This window comes from Meriones unguiculatus, chromosome 1 (assembly GCF_030254825.1).
Source record: "Meriones unguiculatus strain TT.TT164.6M chromosome 1, Bangor_MerUng_6.1, whole genome shotgun sequence".
NCBI lineage: Eukaryota > Metazoa > Chordata > Mammalia > Rodentia > Muridae > Meriones > Meriones unguiculatus.
In genome coordinates, this window is record NC_083349.1 from 103,671,271 (window position 1) to 103,691,685 (window position 20,415).

The window sequence follows — 20,415 nt, forward strand, 5'->3', positions numbered from 1 at the left end:
TTTCTGCCTTTTGAGTACCATAATACACTCTGATGTTACATTAGCCTTCACTGTTGTGCTGAAACAGCCCTTCCTAGGGTTATCAATGTCTGTGTAACTAAATTGATTGGGCATTTTAAGATGTCTTCATCCCATTGGGACTGGAACACTAGCTAATGCTAACCGTCACTATGGATGTCAATGAGCAAAGACAAGGACTGAATTCTTTATTTGGAGAGCCAGAAATCTGAGAAGGCAGAGGGCTAATGCCCTGAAAAATTGCCTTCCATCACACCAGTACCAGCAGATTACATAAGGAATCCAGGCTGAAAACAAAGACAGTCAATCCTCCCAGAGCTTGGTCTTGCCTCTCTGAGCAGATAGCCAGGTTCTGAGGCTTGAGACGGTCTGTGTTTCTCTCATTATCACTGCTTTCATTCTTCCTTCGTTCTGTGGGTATTTGGGCTCAGGGGCTCTTGAAACTCTGAGTCTAGGAAGAGTCTGTTGATACAAACCTTGTATTCCCCCCAAGTGTCAAGTTCATGAAATCTAGAATCACCTGGGAGATAGGCCAGAGGACATTAATGTAGGGGACTATGTTGACTAGGTTAATAAAGATAGGAAGACCCACTGTGGGGGTACCATTGGAACTGGATCCTGGACTGTACAAGAAGAAGAAAAATGGTCTGAATACTTTCTCATTCTCTGTTTCCTGATTGGACAATGTGACTAGCTTCCTCAGGGTCCTGCTGCCATGACTTGCCATCATGATAGACTGTATCCTGGAACTGTGAACCAAAATAAATATTTTTCTCTTTCAAGTTGCTTCTGTCTGGGTGTTTTCTCTCAGCACAGAAACATAGAAAATACAAGTGGTTAACTAAGAACAAGCCATTAGCACTGTGAACATACTAAGCTGTTAATAACATATGTCAGAGATTCCTTTTTACAAAATCGAATGGAAGACTGCCCTGTATAATACAGAATATGAAAATGTCCCTATCTGTCCCTTATATCCCCTATCACTATTAGACCTATAACATTCTAGACATTTCTGTTCTTAGCTCTCCTACTGCAACTCTCTTCTGATTTTTTTCTCTGATTTTTTCCTCTTCAGTATTTCTTGTGGTCCCATCATTTCTGTCACCACATACATGAAAGCTTATTGTGGTATTCTTTTCCTTTCTTTTATATCGCATTTATTTATTCATTTGTGTGTTTCTGTGTATGTATGTTGTATGACAGACTTTTCCTGGGGACACTACTCACTCCATGCAAGAATCCCACAAGAGACCAAAGTACAGATACCAAAAATATCCAACTTGGTGAACCAATGAGTTTTATTAGGGTTACTTACAAGAGTATGGGTGAAGGGTTACTTACAAGAACAGAAATGAGTCAAAGACACCTGTGTCACCAAAGCCTACCCCAGTATGAGTGACATCTCACAAAATCTGAAAACCTGGAGCACGTTGCACAGCTGAAGGCAGCTCAACAGGTTGGAGAGTATCCTTTCCAGTTGGTTCACTCGACCTGAGCCTTTCCCAGGCATCTTAGGTGGCCTTTGTTTCTTGCAGGCAGCTGTTGTCTCAGTTTTCCTTTCTGCTTGGCTTCTCTGAGAGTGACTCTTGGTAGCCTTTATATACTCTTGTGAAGGAAGTAGCCTGGTGAATCTGGTCAGTTTCAGGGACTTCCTGAAGCTATTTTGGGTTGTCTATTTCTTATCTTAAGGAGCATCCCTGCAGGATGAAATGTTTCAATCTTGAAGGAAACTGCTAACACATATGCCGTAACACGTGTATGGATATCCGAGGACAATCTTGGGGACTCATTTCTCTCTTTCTACTATATGTGTCCAGGGGATGGAACTCAGGTCATCAAGCTTGGAATTAAGTACCTTTACACACTGACTCATCTCATCAGCCCTCATTTGTTTCCTGTTTTCTCTCTTCCGATAATGCCTTTCATATTCCAACCTCAAGTCCTGTGTGGAGAAAATACCCACATGTTCATCTCCATGTCAGTTCTCTCTACTCAACTCTGTTCTTTTATCTGGTTGTTTTTCTGACAGGTCCTGTTGAATGTTTCAAATGTTTCTACCTGTCCAAAACTCATCTTATGATCTTTTTCCATAAGCCTGATATTTTTTCTTTTACTCTATAGTTTCAAATTATAATTGCCAGACTGAAGCATCAGATATTACCAGACTTGGGAGTCATTAGAAATGTAACTTCTTGGGCTTCAACCCTGATCTTCTAAACCAAAGTCTAGAGAGGGAGAAGACGGGTGATCTGTGTTTTTCAAAGCCCTTGTGTAACTCAGGTAAACACCAAAGTTTGAAAGCCACAGGATTGTGGGTAATTTAGCCTGTGTCAGTTACAGCAGAGATTTGATTCCCACAGAACATGATCAGTGACTCTGGTTTCTTTCAAGCAGAGAGCTGGCATTCCAAAGAACACAGAAGAAAAAAGTTCGTTATTAAATGCAATAAATACCCTGGAATAGAAAGGCATCAACTCTGTCTCAAAGTGGTTGAGAAGGGTTCGTCTAGATTCTAGATGAATAACTCTTCTTGGAATAGCCTTCCAAGTTTCTCTTCAAAGCTGAATTCATGTGACTTAACCCAAGTTGTTTTTTTTTTTTTGTTTTTTTTTTTTTTTTTAGCAATCCACCCAACACAGAAACTCTCAAATATAATTGTTTCTGCTTAAAATATGGTTTTATTTTACCTTTCTTATGTTTTTAAACAATGATCCTATTTTGATAACAATAAAGAATAAAGTGTAAGTCTTTCTAAGAAGTGGAAGCCAAGATGTGCTGAGGACATTCAAAACTAGCTCTGGCTGGTCTATCCAAAGTACAAGCTCTCCCAGGACTGGGATGTAAAGGCCTTTTTGTATTCTAATTACCTTCCATTTGTGGTAACACTCTAGATCAGTAGCATCTCCATTACAATGTTTGTACTTTCACTGTGTCTGGTTGTAGATCACAGAACAGAGGGCGGACCCCTAGAGGACTCAAAGCCCCCTACAGTCATAAACCTTCACAGGACAAAGTTGTTAGTAGCAGTCAAATCAGCAAAGAGTAAATCATCCTACCAGGACATCCAAGTTTTAAATAAACAAGAATGACTTCCAGAATGATCTAAGTGCTCAGAGTATAATTCCCTCTTATATACTTATTTTCCCCCTGCAAACAATCACTTTATTCTTTCAGGAGCAAACAACTCTGGCTATGAGAAAGGGAGAGACGGTTTTCTCATCAACTTAACAATTAATGTTCTTGATGACTTTTGTGTGCACTTCAGTGTAACAGGCAAGGTGTAGGGTGTACATGTTCACCATGGGAGAAAACAGATTAGAACTTCGGTGTAAGCAATACAAAATAAAATGCAATTAAGTGATGCATTGTGAGAGATTTGTCACAGAATCACCTGAGGAGCTATTAGCAATACAGATGGCAAAATCCAACTCTAAAAATATCAACATAATGTCATGAGTGTTATGGCCCAGACTTCCTCATTTAACTTTCTCAGATGCTTATGAGAATCAGCTGGGTTGCATGCCATTACCTTAAAAATCCAATCAAGAGGAAATTCAGTCTTAACCCGTACCAACAGGCAATTCTTCTTGCACACGGTCTTGGGGACAGAGTAGATGGTGAGCTGAGCAACAGGAACACCAGCAGACCAGAGAACACACTGGAGCTGCTTGTGCCAATGGGCTGAGTAAACCTTGGGAGGCGAAAGATGAGGGAGGAAAGCAATCAAAGAAGGCACCTTAGTGTTGAAGTCTATGCAAGAAGAATTTGCCAGGCAGTGAAGATGGAAGAGAAAATGCTTTGTACAAGAGTATAGCTGTGGTTGGCATCAGCTATCAGGAAAACCATGAAACAAGGTCTGTCGTCACTTGAAGTCTTCCGCTTACGTCAATTTAGCTTTCACAAGCTGACAAAAACATCTGTGACACAATCTCAAGTGTAGACATGGTTTCCCTATAGTATTAGCTGTGGAATTTACAAATGTATATTTGAGGCACAAATGCACCACTAATACTCGTGTGTGTGTGTGTGTGTGTGTGTGTGTGTGTGTGAGGTGACACATATACGCACACCCAGGAGCTTTGGCAGGGTCCCTGGCTGACAATATCATCAGCATCTAAGCTCTACAGAAGCTTTTTATTCCCTCTCTGCCTCCGTAAGACTGGGATTCATGACCATGCAAGGCCGCATTCCATTATACTTGGGATTCACATGCACCAAGGTGGCTACAGAAACCCAGTTCCGAAAAGTACAACACCAAAACAAGCCTCAACATGGCATGAGCCACTGTCAGTTTGCCTGAAGCCTTTGGTCTGCTGTTTGGAATGAGCTGTGTGCCACCACGCAGCTCCGTGACTCCTCACTGGGTTGGTGAAGATTCCAGTTACAAAATCTTTGAGATTATACTGATGGACTGATTATCTAAAATTAACAGAAACCCTGACATAGTAGATCACCTGAAGAGTCTGCAAACACAAGGAGATAAGCAGGCTTACACGTGCAAAACACAGAGGTGTGATCCTGGAAAGAGCCATACAAATTTTACCACCGTATTGGAAGTCTTTTCCGAGAAGCTAGAGGAAGATGTAATCGTCTTCATCTACACTGTTACAATAACATATTTGTAAAATTTATACTTAATAACGTAGGATAATAGTGTCTACATAAAGGTGCATAAAAGCCAGACTACAGATTGTTTCACAAATGCTTTGTTGAATTACAAAACTTAAAATAGGGTATGGTTGAAAACTGTGACAGTGCATCGTTTCTAATGATAACCTTTGCCTTTGCTTGACTTTATTAAAAATTAAATGTCAGTATTTAAAATGGTCTTGAGTAACCTAGGCAGGGAAGGAAGAACTGAGCGAAGAAAAAAAGCTTTTTATTGAAAAACGATTTTTGTTGTTGCTTTTTAGCACCTTCAACATTTCCATAATAAAGACTCACTTTACTAAAATTATGTACAATATGTCATCATTTTGAAAAAAGTTTTCTCATTTTTCAACCGTGCTTTAGCACAAAATCAGTAAGTACCTTCCTCAAATCCTAACTGAAAGCTGTCCCCAAGCATGTATGACCAAAAGCAATGACAAAGCTGTGCTGGCAGATGCCTTTAATCTGTCAGTACTGAAGGCAGCGTGTTGGATCTCTGTGAGTTCACAGCCCAGCCTGGTCCACACAGGACAGACAGGAGCTATATATTAAGAGCCTGTATTAAAAATAAATAATAAAAAATAAATGCTGATCAAATATACTCTACTGAGATATGTTCTTTTTCCGTTAAAATAAAATGCTTGGCGTCTGGGGTAAGCTCAAGAGAACAGGGAGGAAAAACTTTCCCGGGGAAACGAGACACGGTTCTGAAGAATCCGTACCACGGGAAAGCCGAGACCTCTCTAACCCTGAAATTCAAAAGCTACACTTAAGAAAATCAAATAGCATTTATCTGGCATTCATTGTTCTTGACCCGTCTACCCCTGCCCTAGCCCGTAGTTGGGACCTCAAAAATCTGCCTTTCCGAGGTGACTCCCAGGTGAAAAGAGGACGCGCAGCTTTAACTCCACCGCTCGCCCTAGAAAGCCAAGCCCCACCGGCTTCAAGTTCCTCCCCGGCCCGCCTCGCCCAAAGCTGTGCACATGCGCATTGCAAGAGCTCCGCGCCCCCTGGCTGTGTCTAGGCTGCCACGCCGCCAGTCCTCCTGCCCTTCTTAGGGCACGCAGCTTCCTATTCCAGAGTACGCACGCGCAGGCTCGGCCATTTTCAGAGAGTGAGGCGGGGCAGAGGGCGGAACCAAACTGCTTGCGCACGCTCGGGACATGCGCAATGCAGAGGCTGAGGCGCCAGCTGTCGACTTGGAAGTTCCGGGGAGGGAGCGCATGCGCTAGTGTACGCGTTGCCGGCGAGAGGGCAGCTTGACGACTCGGAAATTTGAATACCACAGTAGCATGGAGTGTGACCTCATGGAGACTGACATCTTGGAGTCGTTGGAAGATCTAGGGTAAGACCACGGGGCATGAGTTTCTCCAAGTCCACTCTGTTGGAACCTCGGGAACTCCTCGGGCGCCTCAGTCGGAGCCACCTGCCTCTCCACGCCGCACCCCGACTCCCGTCGTAGCTTCCCGCTGGCCCAGGGACCCCCGTGCCACGTCCACGCTTGTCCTGCCGACCGGGCTCCGACGCCCCACATGCTCCCCGGTGCTCCCTTCAGCCCAGCGACCCGCAGCCTGTGTCGGTCCTGCGTGTCATTGTCTCGGCTCCGGCTCTCACCACCCCCACTCCCCGAGCTTCTCTTTTGCCTCCCGACCTCCCAACCCTACCCCCACTTTATGGTTTGCCAGAGTTGTCTCTGCTTTCCTACTTTCCCCCAAGATTTCCTTCTCCTGTCTCGTGCTTCTACCCCCACCCTACTTCTCTCAAACAAATCTTTGCTCAGTCATCTCTGCATGCACCTAACGCTTCCAGACGCGCACGTCTGGGCGATGCAGCTGGCTCTAGCCCGCTCAGCTGTGCACCTAGCCCTTCACCACCTGCCTTGGAAATCAACAGACAGTGACTCCTGACCCCAGGTGGAACTCCAGGATTCCAGGGCCGTCTTCACCCACCAAGAATCAGCATATTTATTTTGCATCTTGTCTCTGCTCTGATAGTTACCCAGCCATAAAGTCACCATGTTTAGAAGTTTGGAAATAAGGCTTATCTCTTTGGGTCATCCAGATCAAGGTACCCAAACTTGAAAACCTGAATCTCTCGGGCTAAAAGTGATTCAAGAAAAACAAAACAAAACCCCTGCATGGTTAAAGTCTTTGCCTGTGGGTAACTACCACAGGGGGTACAGATTTGGACTAGCACAGATTTGGCTGGTTGTTTTGCTATGTTTTGTTTTTGAGACTTTAACCCTGATTGTGTGGATGTGGCTGTCAGGGTCCACCTGCCTCTGTCACCTGAGACCTAGTGTTAAAGGTGTGAGGCCCCCATGCCCTGCTGATAGTTGTATTTTAACCAGTCTTTTATGAAGCTTAACCTTAGGCTTTTCCATGACGTGGAAATTCTTAGGAGAAACCTCTTTAGGGTAGGAGACACGTTGAGTTATCCTAAAGTCAACGCATGTGAACAGCTTGGTGTCCTAGTAGGTCCTGTTCTTAAAGGAAGCATAGGTGCTTTCGTTCTTTGTTAAAGTGCGTCACCATTGTCATTTCTTTGAAACACACTTTGTGAATGACCCAGACTTAAGCAACTTGGTTCCGGCATTGGGCCATAAGTAAGTCATATTCTGCAGAATATGGATGTCTGAGGATAATTTGCTTGTTTAGTAAACATTTTTGAGGGATACTCGCTCTGGGCCAGGTTGGGACTTCCCTCAGGGTATACGCTGGTCTGGAATGGGGGGGTTCATGTAACACCTCTTAGAAGCATACATGAGAAGCATTGAGGAGGCTCTCTTCCCTTGAAAAGGTAGGGTTGAAGGAGTGGAACAAGAGGAGAAACATTCTGTGTGGGTCCTGATCAGTTGACCAGCAGCCGTGAATGAAATTGCTTCCCCTTGTGGTTCACTTATCCTAATAATTTTCTTATCTGGCTTACTGTAAATAATCATTGCTGCAGCATTTTCCCCTAAATATGTAGTTTGGGTGCATTGTAATATAAACTAGGGAGTGTTTCTGAAACTTTACTTTAGTTTGGTTACATTCAGATATTAAAAGTCACCCTTAGTTGATTAATGTGTATTTAAAGAATTCTCAAATTGCAGTTGTTTTTTCATAAAGACATGTTGGGTTTTTTATTTTGTGTGTGTGTGTATGTATATGTATATATATATATATATAGTGAATATATGTGTGTGTATGTACATATATATGTACCTTTATATGTATAGTGTATACCGTGTGCTTAGCTGATACCTGGAGAGGCCAGAGGCGGGAGCCAGATACCCTAGAACTGGAGCTATATAAAGTTGTGAAATGGCCAATATGACTGCTGGGAACTGAACCCAGACCCTCGGCAAGAATAGCAGGTGCTCTTAGCTGCTCCGCTGTCTCTCCATCTTCTCTACCCCTTCTAATCTCGCTGCAAAATACAGTGCGATCTTTTGTGTGGAAGGTTTTTTTCTAATCCATTTCATATATAAGCATATTTTAAAGGAATCTCAAAATATAATTTCTCTACCATATCCGTACTTCTAAATACCATGTTAAGCATATTTAATGTTTGTCTTTAATGACATTTTTATTCAGTATTTCACTTAAAAGACTATAATCTTAACTACGTTAACTTTATTTGTTTTTGCTGCTGGCAAAGTATCAGTCTTTAATCTCAGGGAAGTGAAGTAGGCCGATCTCCGTGAGTTGGAGGTCAGCCTGGTTTACATGGCAAGTTGCAGGAGAGACCCTGTCTCTAAAAAATAATAATAATTTACGTTTATTTATTTGTGTGCATATGCCACCGTGTACTTGTGGAAGTCAGAGACAGTTTGCAGTTGATTCTCTCGTTGTATCATGTGGGTTCCAGGAAGTAAACTCAATGATCAAGCCTTGGTGGCAAGCACCTATACCTACTAGGCCATCTCACCAACTGAACAATGTATAATATAAGATTACTTGATTGATTGATTGATTGATTGATTGATTGAGAAATTGAGACAGAACTTGCTAAGTTACCTGGCCTTAAGCTCTTGCTTTCTCGGCTTCAGTTTCCTGAGTAGTTGGTATTACATGTATGTGCCACAACACCTAGTCCTGACTACTCTTAAATTCTCATGCCTGGCATGAGGGCAGCATGAGACCTTGTCTTAAAAAACAAACAAAAAAAAAATCAAAGGACATATTTATGAAAAAATGATTACTCGGAACAGTTCCTAGAGCAAATCACCAAAAATAAAATCTAATTAATTTTTGGAAAAAATTCCAGAAAAAAAGTAAGTTTTGCTGCTGACATGGTTATTCCAGAGTTTAATGGGTAATCCAGTTACTGTAAGAGAGTAAACTGCAAAAGAGCTTGCAAAGAGTGTGTAGAAGTTCACTGGTCATTAAATAGGTATTGTAGGTTTTTCTGTGTTGAGTTTGTTGTTGTTTTTGAAATGGACAATGTTTAAGACAGTGTCTTCTATATCTTAGGCCAGGCTTTGAACTCTGCACAGCTAGGAATGACCATGAACTTCTGATCCGCATGCCTCTCCCTCTCTACAGCTAAGATTTCAAGCACATGCCACCCTGCCTAGTTTGTACTGTGTTGAGATCTAAACCAGGGTTCATGTGTGCTAGGGCAGGCACTCTCTCACCCAAGCACTGTCCCCAGCTTGAATTGCAGTCACCAGTTAACTGCTATTTTGGGTTGGTTTCTTTGTTGTTTTGTTTTGTTTTAAAGGATCTCACTTTATAAACATCACTGTGGCCTCCAGACAAAGGTCCTTCTTGCTCTGTTTCTCCAGTGCTGAGATTACAGGCATGTTCCTTCATGCCCACTTTGACTTCTTTTTCTTTATTTAAAAAATTTTTTTAAAGATTTTTTTTAAATATGTGTTTACGTGTGTGCGTGTGTGTGTGTGTGTGTGTGTGTGTGTGTGTGTGTGCATGTGCACATACCGCATGTATATCTTCTGCTCACAGAGGCCAAAAGAGAGACGGGATCCCCTGGAACTGGGGTGTCAAACAGTTGTAAGCTGCTGTTTGATGGCTGGGAAGTGAACCCTAGTTCTCTGGAAACGCAACCAGAGCATTTAACCACTCGGCCATCTCTTAACCTTCTTTTTTTAATGATACATTACGGTGCCTTGTTTGTTTTCGTTTTGTTTTGTTTTGTTTTCAAGTTTAACAGTGTTGGTGTTCATTCTTTATTAGGTTATTGCTTCTTTACATAGGCAAAGCATAGATGAGTTTTACCTGCAACATTCCACATGCTGAGATATTCTTCTGAGTTGTGGTTTCTTATTCATCAGTTACAAGGGCCCATTGTTGGATGACGGTGCGCTGTCACAGGCAGTCTCTGCTGGAGCCGCTTCCCCCGAGTTTACCAAACTCTGTGCCTGGCTGGTATCTGAATTAAGGGCGCTCTGTAAACTAGAAGAAAATGTGCAAGCAACTAACAGTAAGTGAACCTTCATGTTTAAAAACAGAATCAGGGCACTGTGCACTGAGCATTATTAATTTCAAAGCTAAAACTTTAAATGTTTTGTAACCATAAAGAGACATGTCAATGCCCTGTGCTCCCCAGTACACACACACACAGTGCCTTTTGATGTTGTTGTTGTTCCCAAGAATAAACTAATTCTAAATATAAGGCCACAATAAAATATATGCAGAGGCTGAAAAGATCCTTTCACTGAAACAAAAAATATAGAGTAAATATGGGATATGTGTGCTTTGCATAGCACATATGTTTTGTTTTTCAACAGGGCTCACTAACAAAGATTGCCCTTGAATTCATGATCTTTCTGCCTCAACCTGCTGAGTTCTGGGATTATAGTCATGGGCTACATTGTCTGCATTTTGTAAAACATGATTGTAAGATTCGGGATTGGTGACTAGTAGAATTTGGGGTATTCTTTTATGTCTGCCAGATTCCAGAACCATCTACAGTATGCAGAGAGTATGAATTATAATCCTACTCTGCTTGGGAGGGGTGGGGACACTCCATAAGGTTGCTTTCTCATCACTGGAACCCACCATTAGGTACATTGGTGTGGCACCTCAGATTATAGGTCTGGGAGCACCTTTATATTTGCTGTTTTCTTGACATTTACCACTAGTTTGTTGACTGAATGAGCGTGGAACCTGACACTCCACCTTCTGCTTCCTCCTGCCATAGGTAAAGCCCTCAGGGATAGCAAGTAAAACCTTCTGCCTGTTAGCATACCCTTGGGACTATATCTTCCAACATAATCCAGTTTTGAAGAGTTCACTATTGCTTGCTGCTGTATGTTTTATTTCGTTGTACTTTTGAGACACAGCATCTTTCTGTATAACTCAGGCATGTCTCTCGTAGTTCAGGCTGGTTTGGGGAGATTTTACATCAGCCTCCCAACTGCTGGAATTTCCACACTCGGCTCGTTAGTATGTTTAATATGTGCAAGTTGCTTGTATCTAGTTCTAGCCCAAGTGTGACCAATTCAGTTAATAAGATCTAGTGTTATAATAATAACAGATGGTATTTTATGTATTATTTCTTATGTTCATATCAGTATGCACTCGTTAACTCATTTAGCCCTCAGGGTACTTCTGTGAGTTAGCTTTTATTACTCTTACACATTCAATGACAAAAGCCCAAAGTAGTTAGATACATTGCCTGGAGTCACAAAACCAGGACAAGTTGGGGAAAGTGTTTTTAACCACTTGGCATTCTGCCACTTACACTGTGTCAGAAATTGTGGAAACCTTTGAAAATAATCTATGGGATACTGTCTAACTGGGATTATATAGAACACGCCAAACAGATGAGCGTGGTTGCTCCGCTTGTGTAGAGGAGGAGGCGCGTTAGGTCAGCTCTCCCTCATCTCCCCAGCTACATGGAAGCGCCACGTGGAACTCAGATGCTTGCTCTCCTCATCTCCTGCCTCCTCATCTCCTAGCTGCCTCTAAGGGAGCTCTGTGGATTCTTAGGCATGACAAGTCAGTTTAATAAACATGTGATGAGAAAATGGACTTGGAACTTGAAAATTACTCCAAGTCAACCCCATGCCACCTTGACTTACCCATTAAACCTCAAGTGCTTAAGGGAGCTCTTGTTGATTAGCAGCCCCAGTAGGCTTTGGTGGATGAGAGAGAGATTCACTAGTAGAGAAGAGGGTAGTCACCCCATCAGTCACAGTCTTAGCTTAAATAAAGGCTCAGAAGTAGAAATGAAATGGCTTTTCCTGGGACATTGAGGAGACAGGCATGGTCCTCTAGATCCAGTGTTTGTGGAAGTGGTATATGGATGGTTGCGGCGTTCTGGGAAAGACAGACATGAACAGTTGGGAAGAGTCTTTAAAAGCAGACAGAAAAAAACTGGATGAAGTATAAGGTAGGAGCTGTTGGCTCAGCAGGAAAAGCAGTTGCCATACAAACCCAGTGACCTGAGTTTGGTCTCTATAACCCATGATAAAGGTAGAAGGAGAGACACAACTCCACAGTCTTTCTGACCTCCACACCTATGTGTTTCCCACACCTCATACACACAGAATAGTAATTGTAATTGTCAACTAAGGGCCCAATGAACACCATAAAAGGATTTTGCAGTGGTGTGAGAAAGGATGAATTAGGAAGAAAAGCTAAGACAGGAAAAGTCTAGTGGGCATTCCACTTTGTGATTAATGCAGTCAAAATTATTTTAATCCTCCCAAGGTCCAAGTGAAGCTGAAGAATTCCAGCTTGAGGTGAGTGGGCTACTTGGGGAGATGAACTGCCCATATCCTTCTCTGACATCTGGGGATGTAACCAAGCGCCTTCTTGTTCAGAAGAACTGCCTCCTTTTGCTCAGTAAGTTTATGACTACTAAAATGTAGCTGTTTTTTTCTCTGTTTTCCATGAGTAATGTATAGGTTGTTCTTGTTGTATTTTGCTTCACTGTGACTCTAATTCAATACTATCCATTTTAAAACAAGACTTAACTACATTTCCGACTAGTAGCTGGTGGATGCATGCACACCGATGGTGCTTTGATTTAATAACTGACGCTCTTTCCTGGCCTCTGCTTTGGTGCTCCTCTAGCTGTTGTGCCTCTCCTGCTGTGACCGGTGGAGGTGCTGAGTTGTCACCATAAACTTGTATTCTGGCTGAGAAGCACACACATTTCACTAGCTGTGCAAAACTGCAGAGACATGGAAGAGTGTTTTTAGTCGAGAAACAGTGCTTGTATGATGGTAATGTAAAGGTGTTTTGTTTTACTGATGCTTCTTTGGATTGGTAAATGCTTTCTTTTTATTTCTAAGTATACACGATCAGCATTTGAATGGGTCTTCTACCCACTGATCATTGTGAGAAACTGTTTTGTTTGAAAAGTTCTTTTCTTCCATGTCTTTTTAAAAGATACTAATGACTGTCTCTTCCTGAAATAGTTAGTAGACTCACAAATTACATTGCCTTGTATAAACTTCCAGTAAGCAAGAGTGGTAATCATAACTCAGATTCTGTGTAGCATTCTGAATTTCAGCTAGATTCAGCTCTGGTTAACTGGATGTCCTATGAGGAGCATAGTCCAGAGAGTTTGTTTTTATAGCTGTACTGTGATATCTGAAAAATACTATAACCACAGTTATAAAGTTTTTTTGTTTTGTTTTTAGGGGGAAAATGTGTCAGCTATTACACTTAGACACTAAAACCTACTGCAGTTACTTAACACCCTTTTGTCCAGCGTCTGTTGCTGGGAATATATGCTTGCAGGGTCAGGACTTGCTGTAGATACTGATGTTTATATCCAGCTTTTATATATTCATTCAGTCTCCTTCAGATTGTGACTGGCACAGCAGCAGCGGATCCAACTGATTCTTCTCTGTAGTATCGCTTATCCTGACCAGTCGTGCTTCTCACTTATGTTATCTACATAGGAAGATGACCACTCCGAAATGCCTGGCAGTGACCCTGGATAGCGAGTCTTCATAGAACTTTTTTCTATTGACACTTAAGAAAATCACATTGTCTGTAAATGTCTATAAAATGTTTTTAACTCCTTGCCATTTCTTAAGCAGAACATACTATTTTGGAATGAGGGTCATAAATATAAACTTTATTTTTATGAGTTGATACCTGAAAAGCTTATCAAGAGTGTACAACCACGTGCTCCTCCCATAAATAACTGAAGCAGCTAAGGGTTACTCACTGTTGACATCCTTCACAAGTGAGCATGCACCTGGTCCTTTTTCTTTCTCCTTGTCACTGCAGCCTGGCTTCCAACATTCTTTGTAACCTCTTTCATTGTAGTATTTCATACACGTACTCATTGCTGCTCTGTGTAATTATTTCTCATCTTGCCAAGTGTCAGTTGTGTCACATCTCGATGCTAGGATGTTCTTTCTTCCAGCACTCTGCCTCACTAATCTGAATTGTTTAGCACATTGTACTTTAAGAGAAAAAGAAATGAACCTCACTTGAACTAGTAGAATAGAGGGGTCTTTTGAGTGTAGGGACTCCGGGCTGTTCGATAGCCTTTTGTGGTTCTCAGTTTATACTCATAGCTAAGTTAAGTCACACTTGAGTTTCTAATAGATGGGGGAATGGGGGGCGAGTATTTTGATTCTTAAGTAGCTTGTTAGTAAAGATCATCTTTGGTTTGGGGGTTTTGTTTTTGTTTTTTATAGTGTCTCTTGGGCCTTTCTAGTGCTTTGAATGTGTCAGTTGCTTTAAAGTTTGTTCATGTGATGATATTAGTTAATTTCATGAATAACTATCTTACCCCAGATTTAGGCAATTAGTGTATTAAATTCATGTCATATGATTTTCTAGAACAAGGGTTGGCAAACTTTCTTAAAGGGCCAGACAGTAAATAGTCCTGGCTGAGCAGAGTATGACATCTCAGTGGCAACACTGAGCTCTTATGTTTTGGCAGGAAAGCAGACATACACAGATGAGAGAACAGGTGTGACAGGACACTGGTAAAAACCTGTTTACAGTGACATTAGTTGTTTTCATAACCACAAACTTTTACTTTTTTCATTGTCTTTGACACCTAAGTATAGCTTACTATGTGGAATATCCAAGATTTATTAAAGCCACATGGAATGAATGGCCTCTGCAGAAACAGCTGCATTTATTACTTTAGAACAGGAATTGCTGGTTTCTCAGAAATGACTTGCCAAAACCATGACCCCTTGGCTTCTGCCTTTTGTCCTGAGGATAGCAAGTGAGATATTCAAGCTGATCACACTTTGGTGATTCTGATAGGATCAAAAGACCTAGAAAACAACTCCTAAAAGAGTAGAAGCAGACTTCAGTGACTACTCAGAAATCTTGGGGCTCACATGGAAGTGTCTTTGGGACATTTACAGGAATGTCATTGACTAGTTAGGCCTTCTGCTGAATTACCTGAGAATGTAACCCTCCTTATACTAGGCTAAAACAACTCATGGGGGCACCCAACACAAAGGGAGTGCTGACTAAAAGTGACTTAAAAGCCCAAAGGGATGGCTCCTGGGGTAGAGGCTCTTCCCACCAAGACTGACCATCAGAGTTCAAACTCCTAACCCACATAATTAAGAGAAGTCATTACTGCAAGTTGTCCTCTGAACTCCATTCATATGCTACAGTGTGCACACACAGGAAATGCCAGTCCTGGTGGCACATGCCTTTAATCCAAGCACTCAGTGAGGCAGAAACAGGTGGTTCTCTGTGAGTTTCAGGCCAGCCTAGTCTACAGAGCAAGTCTAGGACAGCCAAGGCTACACAGAGAAACCCTGTCTCAACCCCCCGCCCCCCAATTAATAATAATATTATAACAAAAAGCAAAGGACACTTGAAAGTTGTTTTCGTGGGGAAGAAGGTGAAAAATATTAAGAGAAAGGACAAATGGGAAGGAGCACCCAGCAGGTGAGCTGACATAAGGCTATTAGAGAACTGAGAGAAGAACTTTCAGTGCCTTCACATTGAACATGTTTCATACCAGTTCTAGACAGACACCATTAGAAAAGGATTGTTTTGTCATTGTGCTTGTAAGTGGTTCAAATTGAAAGTTGGCCACCTGTCACTTGTGCAAAGTTTTTAACATGCCAACCCCTGTTCTGGAAGTAGCATGGTCGAATACAAGAATCCAGATCAACCTTGTTCTCTGGTTGCAAAGTATTGCCTAATTTTAATTAACCTGTGAACAGTACATAAATACCTGAGTTACATAAGCAGTATATATGTTATGTCATTAGCAGGTAATAGTGGTTTTCATTTTTTGTTCTGTCCATTCTTGCAGCTTTAAAAGTTACGTATCATTAGGTCTATAGAGTGTGACACCAGACTTATGGCTATTAACTATAGTATCTTATTTTGAAATCTTATTTTGTTTACTTCAGCATACCTCATCTCAGAACTAGAAGCTGCCAGAATGCTCTGTGTGAATGCTCCTCCAAAAAAAGCTCAAGAAGGAGGCGGTAGTGAGGTCTTTCAAGAGTTGAAAGGCATATGTATTGCTCTAGGAATGTCCAAACCTCCAGCCAATATAACTATGTTCCAATTCTTCAGCGGGATTGAGAAAAAAGTAAGACCTTTAGTACCGATTGTAGCGTATTAAAGGCATAGTCCTACGTTTATTTGAAATGAAGTATTAAGTTTATTCCTCTTAATGGGAACCTAATGTACATATTAATAAGGAATGTTAATAAATGAGTTTGGGGTTTTAAATCCTAGGTACGTTAAGGAGAAATTAATATTTTAGTGGCCTTTTTGGTTTTGTTATTTTCAAACATTGACATGTTTCTTTTTCAAAAATGAAACTTTATACTATATGGTTTAAAAGCTGAAGTAAGCTAGATATAATGTAAAAATAACTAAGATTCTTAAGTCCTTTATAAAATGATTTAACTTTGAGGCGATTTTTATAGTTTTTATCATTATTATGCTTCCCCCTACTGACTGGACAGAAAAAGACATTAATAAGTTCTGTTTTCTAATCCAGTTGCTTTGGGCCTGTATAAGCTCAATTTGCTGGCTACTAACATAAGTTAGTATGTAATTTTTATGCCACACATTATCAACAGAATACTGACTTATGTATTTATATAAATGACTAGGAAAAACCAATTTAAATTTTAAAAAAAATAATGGATGAGTAAAAGAAAATGGTATTTGTTGTATAAAGTTATTTCCTGTCTGAATATCTGCTGGACTCATTTTCACCGTGGGTGAACGCTGTGGGGCACAACAGTGTATCTGTAGTCCGTATTCTCTGTGTTCATTCATCCATTCAGCTGATGCTCATTCAGTGCCCACTGATGTCAGGCACTGTTCCAGGTCCATTGAAGGATCCGTGCTTTTCTAGTCACGGAGGAGTGGGACAAGCCAGTGTCTTTATCTCATGGGTCTTTACGTTTACGTTTCAAAACAGCCTGCACTTTTGCCTCTGTCAGGAGTCTTCTTTTGATGGCAAGATATGGGAATTGGGAAATGAGGAAGATTCGTATTACTTTTAGATTTTTTTTTATTCATTCGTTTGTTTTTCTGTCAGTTAAAGGAAACATTAGCAAAAGTTCCACCTAATCATGTGGGAAAGCCGTTATTGAAGAAGCCAATGGGACCAGCCCACTGGGTGAGTCTTGATCTTCCTGAGTCAACTTCCTAAGGAACCTTCCTTATGTCAGGACTTTAATGTCAGCACCCATAGCCCAGGTTGGCCTCAAACTGGCAGCAGTCCTCTTGCCTGAGCCTTCCAAGTACAGTGATGACAGCTAATTTAAATTACATTTTGAAATCATTTTGAGAAAACTTCAGATTTATGGAGGATAATTTTATTTGTGTATGATTCAAAGCAGTTATCTCATAATTTGTAAATATTTAATGTATTTATTGAATAAATGAAGTTTGGTATGAATAAAGCTTTTTTCTAATTGCCAGATGGATCCAAACCTGACTGAACTGAACTAATGTTACACAGTGAATTATGGGAAAGCTAAACAAGAATTTGTACTTTACATCTATTATTGAGACTAACTTTTCTGTCCTGTCACTTCACCAACCATTCATAATTAGCCAGTGGGGAGGGGAAGGACCATGTTGTGGTGCGGCTGGGGAGCTGCTTGTGCGAGCAGCAGCTTCTGCTGTAGGGACAGGGGATGATGAAGCACATGTGTAAATCCTAACTGGCTTCTTACATTTTGCTTCAGGAAAAGATAGAAGCCATTAACCAAGCCATATCCAATGAATACGAAGTTCGGAGGAAGCTGCTAATCAAACGTTTGGATGTCACTGTCCAGTCCTTTGGCTGGTCTGATAGAGCTAAGGTAGGCTGAAATAATTGTAGACACAGACCCTAAGCACCTGACTGACAAGAAAGCTTCCAAATGAGCCTAGCCCCGCCTTCATTCCATGCTGTGTCAACAACTCCAGCAGCTGTATTTGTACAAGATAATTCTTAAGGACAGGAAACAGTACAGGGTTGAAAGCTTTTTCCTACCATTTGGAATCCAGTAACCTCCTCAGCAGATTAACGTTTTTTTAATTGTAATGTTTCCTACGCCATTCTGAGTTTTAATATTTGTCTTTGAACACTTTTGTTTCAACAGAGTCAGACAGAAAAATTAGCTAAGGTTTACCAGCCAAAACGTTCAGTCTTGTCTCCTAAAGGTAGTATTTCCGTTGCTCATCTTTTGGCCGCCAGACAAGACTTGTCAAAGATTTTAAGGACAAGCAGTGGGTCCATAAGAGAAAAGACCGCCTGTGCCATCAATAAGGTGACTAGAGCTCTTTTGATTTTCTTTCACATGCATTTGTCTGTCCGTCAAATGAGAAGTTTAAATTATTTTTCTCATCTCATAGGTGTTGATGGGCAGAGTGCCAGACAGAGGTGGTAGACCCAATGAAATTGAACCTCCACCCCCAGAGATGCCACCATGGCAGAAAAGACAAGAAGGCCCCCAGCAGCAAGCAGGAGGCCGAGGAGGAGGGAGAGGTGGTTATGAACATTCCTCATATGGAGGACGAGGAGGTCATGAACAAGGAGGGAGAGGTGGACGTGGTGGCTATGACCATGGCGGCCGAGGGGGAGGAAGAGGAAATAAACATCAAGGAGGCTGGACAGATGGAGGGAGTGGAAGTGCAGGTAGCTACCAGGATGGTGGTTATCGAGATTCAGGTTTCCAGCCTGGTGGCTATCATGGTGGCCATAGCAGTGGCTATCAAAGTGGTGGCTACGGTGGTTTCCAAACATCGTCATATACAGGAAGTGGATACCAGGGAGGTGGATACCAGCAGGACAATAGATACCAAGATGGTGGGCACCATGGCGATCGAGGTAGTGGTCGTGGGGGAAGAGGTGGTCGAGGAGGTCGGGGTGGACGTGGAGGCCAGGGAGGAGGCTGGGGAGGAAGAGGAAGCCAGACTTATCACCAAGGGGGTCAGTTTGAACAGCACTTCCAACATGGAGGCTATCAATATAGTCATTCTGGATTTGGACAAGGAAGACACTATACTAGTTGAGGCTACAGAAACTTATATTTTACTAGAGCTCAAGTAATAGAAACTTAGCTTCAGAATCCTGAATCCAACATCTATTTCAAATGAATGTTAGACCACAAGTGGCAGGCATGCTCCTGCTTGGGGTAACCATTTGCCGGTCTTCATTCAATTTTCTCTCTTTTTATTATTAAACAGTTTTACATAACACTGTTTATTTAAGAAACATATCTCTTCTTTCTATGAAAAACAAATTTTAAAGGCAATTTAAATTGCTTTAATTGACCGGTAGATTAATCCAGTTAGAACATACATGCTTTTTTGAAGAAATTACTTGAATAAAATAGTTTTCACGTTTTCAATATGCAAGTTTTGAATATGAGGATTTACGTAGACTTTTTTTATATTTACTGCTGGGAAACCTTCCTCATATTAACAACCCATGTGTGTTTTTCATAACGATTTTCTGCTGTCTGTTCTCTGAGCACAGCTCTACCCCTGATTGGCATTTTATTCAGAGAGTGTTTGTCACATTTCTTTGTGATAGACCTGTGGGTTAGTTCCTATTACATGAGCTCTTTTGCAGATAGCACATTCAGTAGCCTTATCCTTTTGGTGGAATACTGTACCATATGCTCCTCCAAAAACCATGAACACGGCCAAAATCCATAAAGATGACGAAAGCAAACTAAGTTGTGAAACTATAGTACCTGTAGGCACTTAGTTAAGTATAGCAGCTCAAACAGACCTGCATCCATCCGAGACAAAGTTCCTCCTTCAACCTTGTTTTTACTTGAAATTTGCTAGAAGAAATGGCAAACAGAAATTCTGTTTTATGCACGAGTTAATGCCACTGGCTCAGCAAATACAAGTTAGTTTGCTTTAGGCAAGAGACCTTCTTTGTGATGGAAGTGCACTACGAAGTCAGATTGAGTCCTGCTCAGTGCGGGAGGCCCTTCATTATTGCTGCAGAAGACAGAAGCCTGGCTCGGTCACTCTCCACGTTTTTTCCTTTACTGACATCACACGATGCTTGCTGCCGGGTTTTTTGTACATGTAAACACTGTCAAGCTGTGAAAGAAAGTGGCAGGAGGTGTGTATTGTGTGAGAGGTGAGCAATAAAGTATCTGTACATTCTCTTCTTGCTTTGAGAGTTTTCTTTTAGCTATTTTTCACACTAAATTGTTCTGAATATTTGTGTCAAGCTTATGGACTAAGGCTTCTGTTCCTGAAGAGTATTTCCTTAAGTAAAAGGTAGCCTTTCTGGAAGCTAAAACAAGTTGGGGATGCGGGTATGGGAGCGGAGGAGCCATCTGAATTTACCTTATAACAACCTGGC

General features: G+C 41.4%; 1 protein-coding gene across 2 annotated transcripts; it reads left to right on the forward strand.

The window, feature by feature from the left end:
• The first annotated feature begins 5,810 nt into the window (after positions 1 to 5,810).
• Fam98a (family with sequence similarity 98 member A) lies at positions 5,811 to 20,213 on the forward strand. 2 transcript variants are annotated; one of them, XM_021659491.2, is made up of 8 exons: positions 5,811 to 6,016; positions 9,950 to 10,098; positions 12,333 to 12,467; positions 15,983 to 16,167; positions 17,134 to 17,214; positions 17,789 to 17,905; positions 18,188 to 18,355; positions 18,441 to 20,213. In XM_021659491.2, exons 1-8 carry the CDS (start codon positions 5,964 to 5,966, stop codon positions 19,098 to 19,100), a joined length of 1,548 nt encoding a protein of 515 aa, XP_021515166.1. In that variant the 5' UTR covers positions 5,811 to 5,963; the 3' UTR covers positions 19,101 to 20,213. The 2 variants fall into 2 exon arrangements, with proteins under 2 accessions (XP_021515166.1, XP_060220344.1); XM_060364361.1 differs by lacking the exons at positions 5,811 to 6,016; positions 9,950 to 10,098; positions 15,983 to 16,167.
• Positions 20,214 to 20,415: the final 202 nt, after the last annotated feature.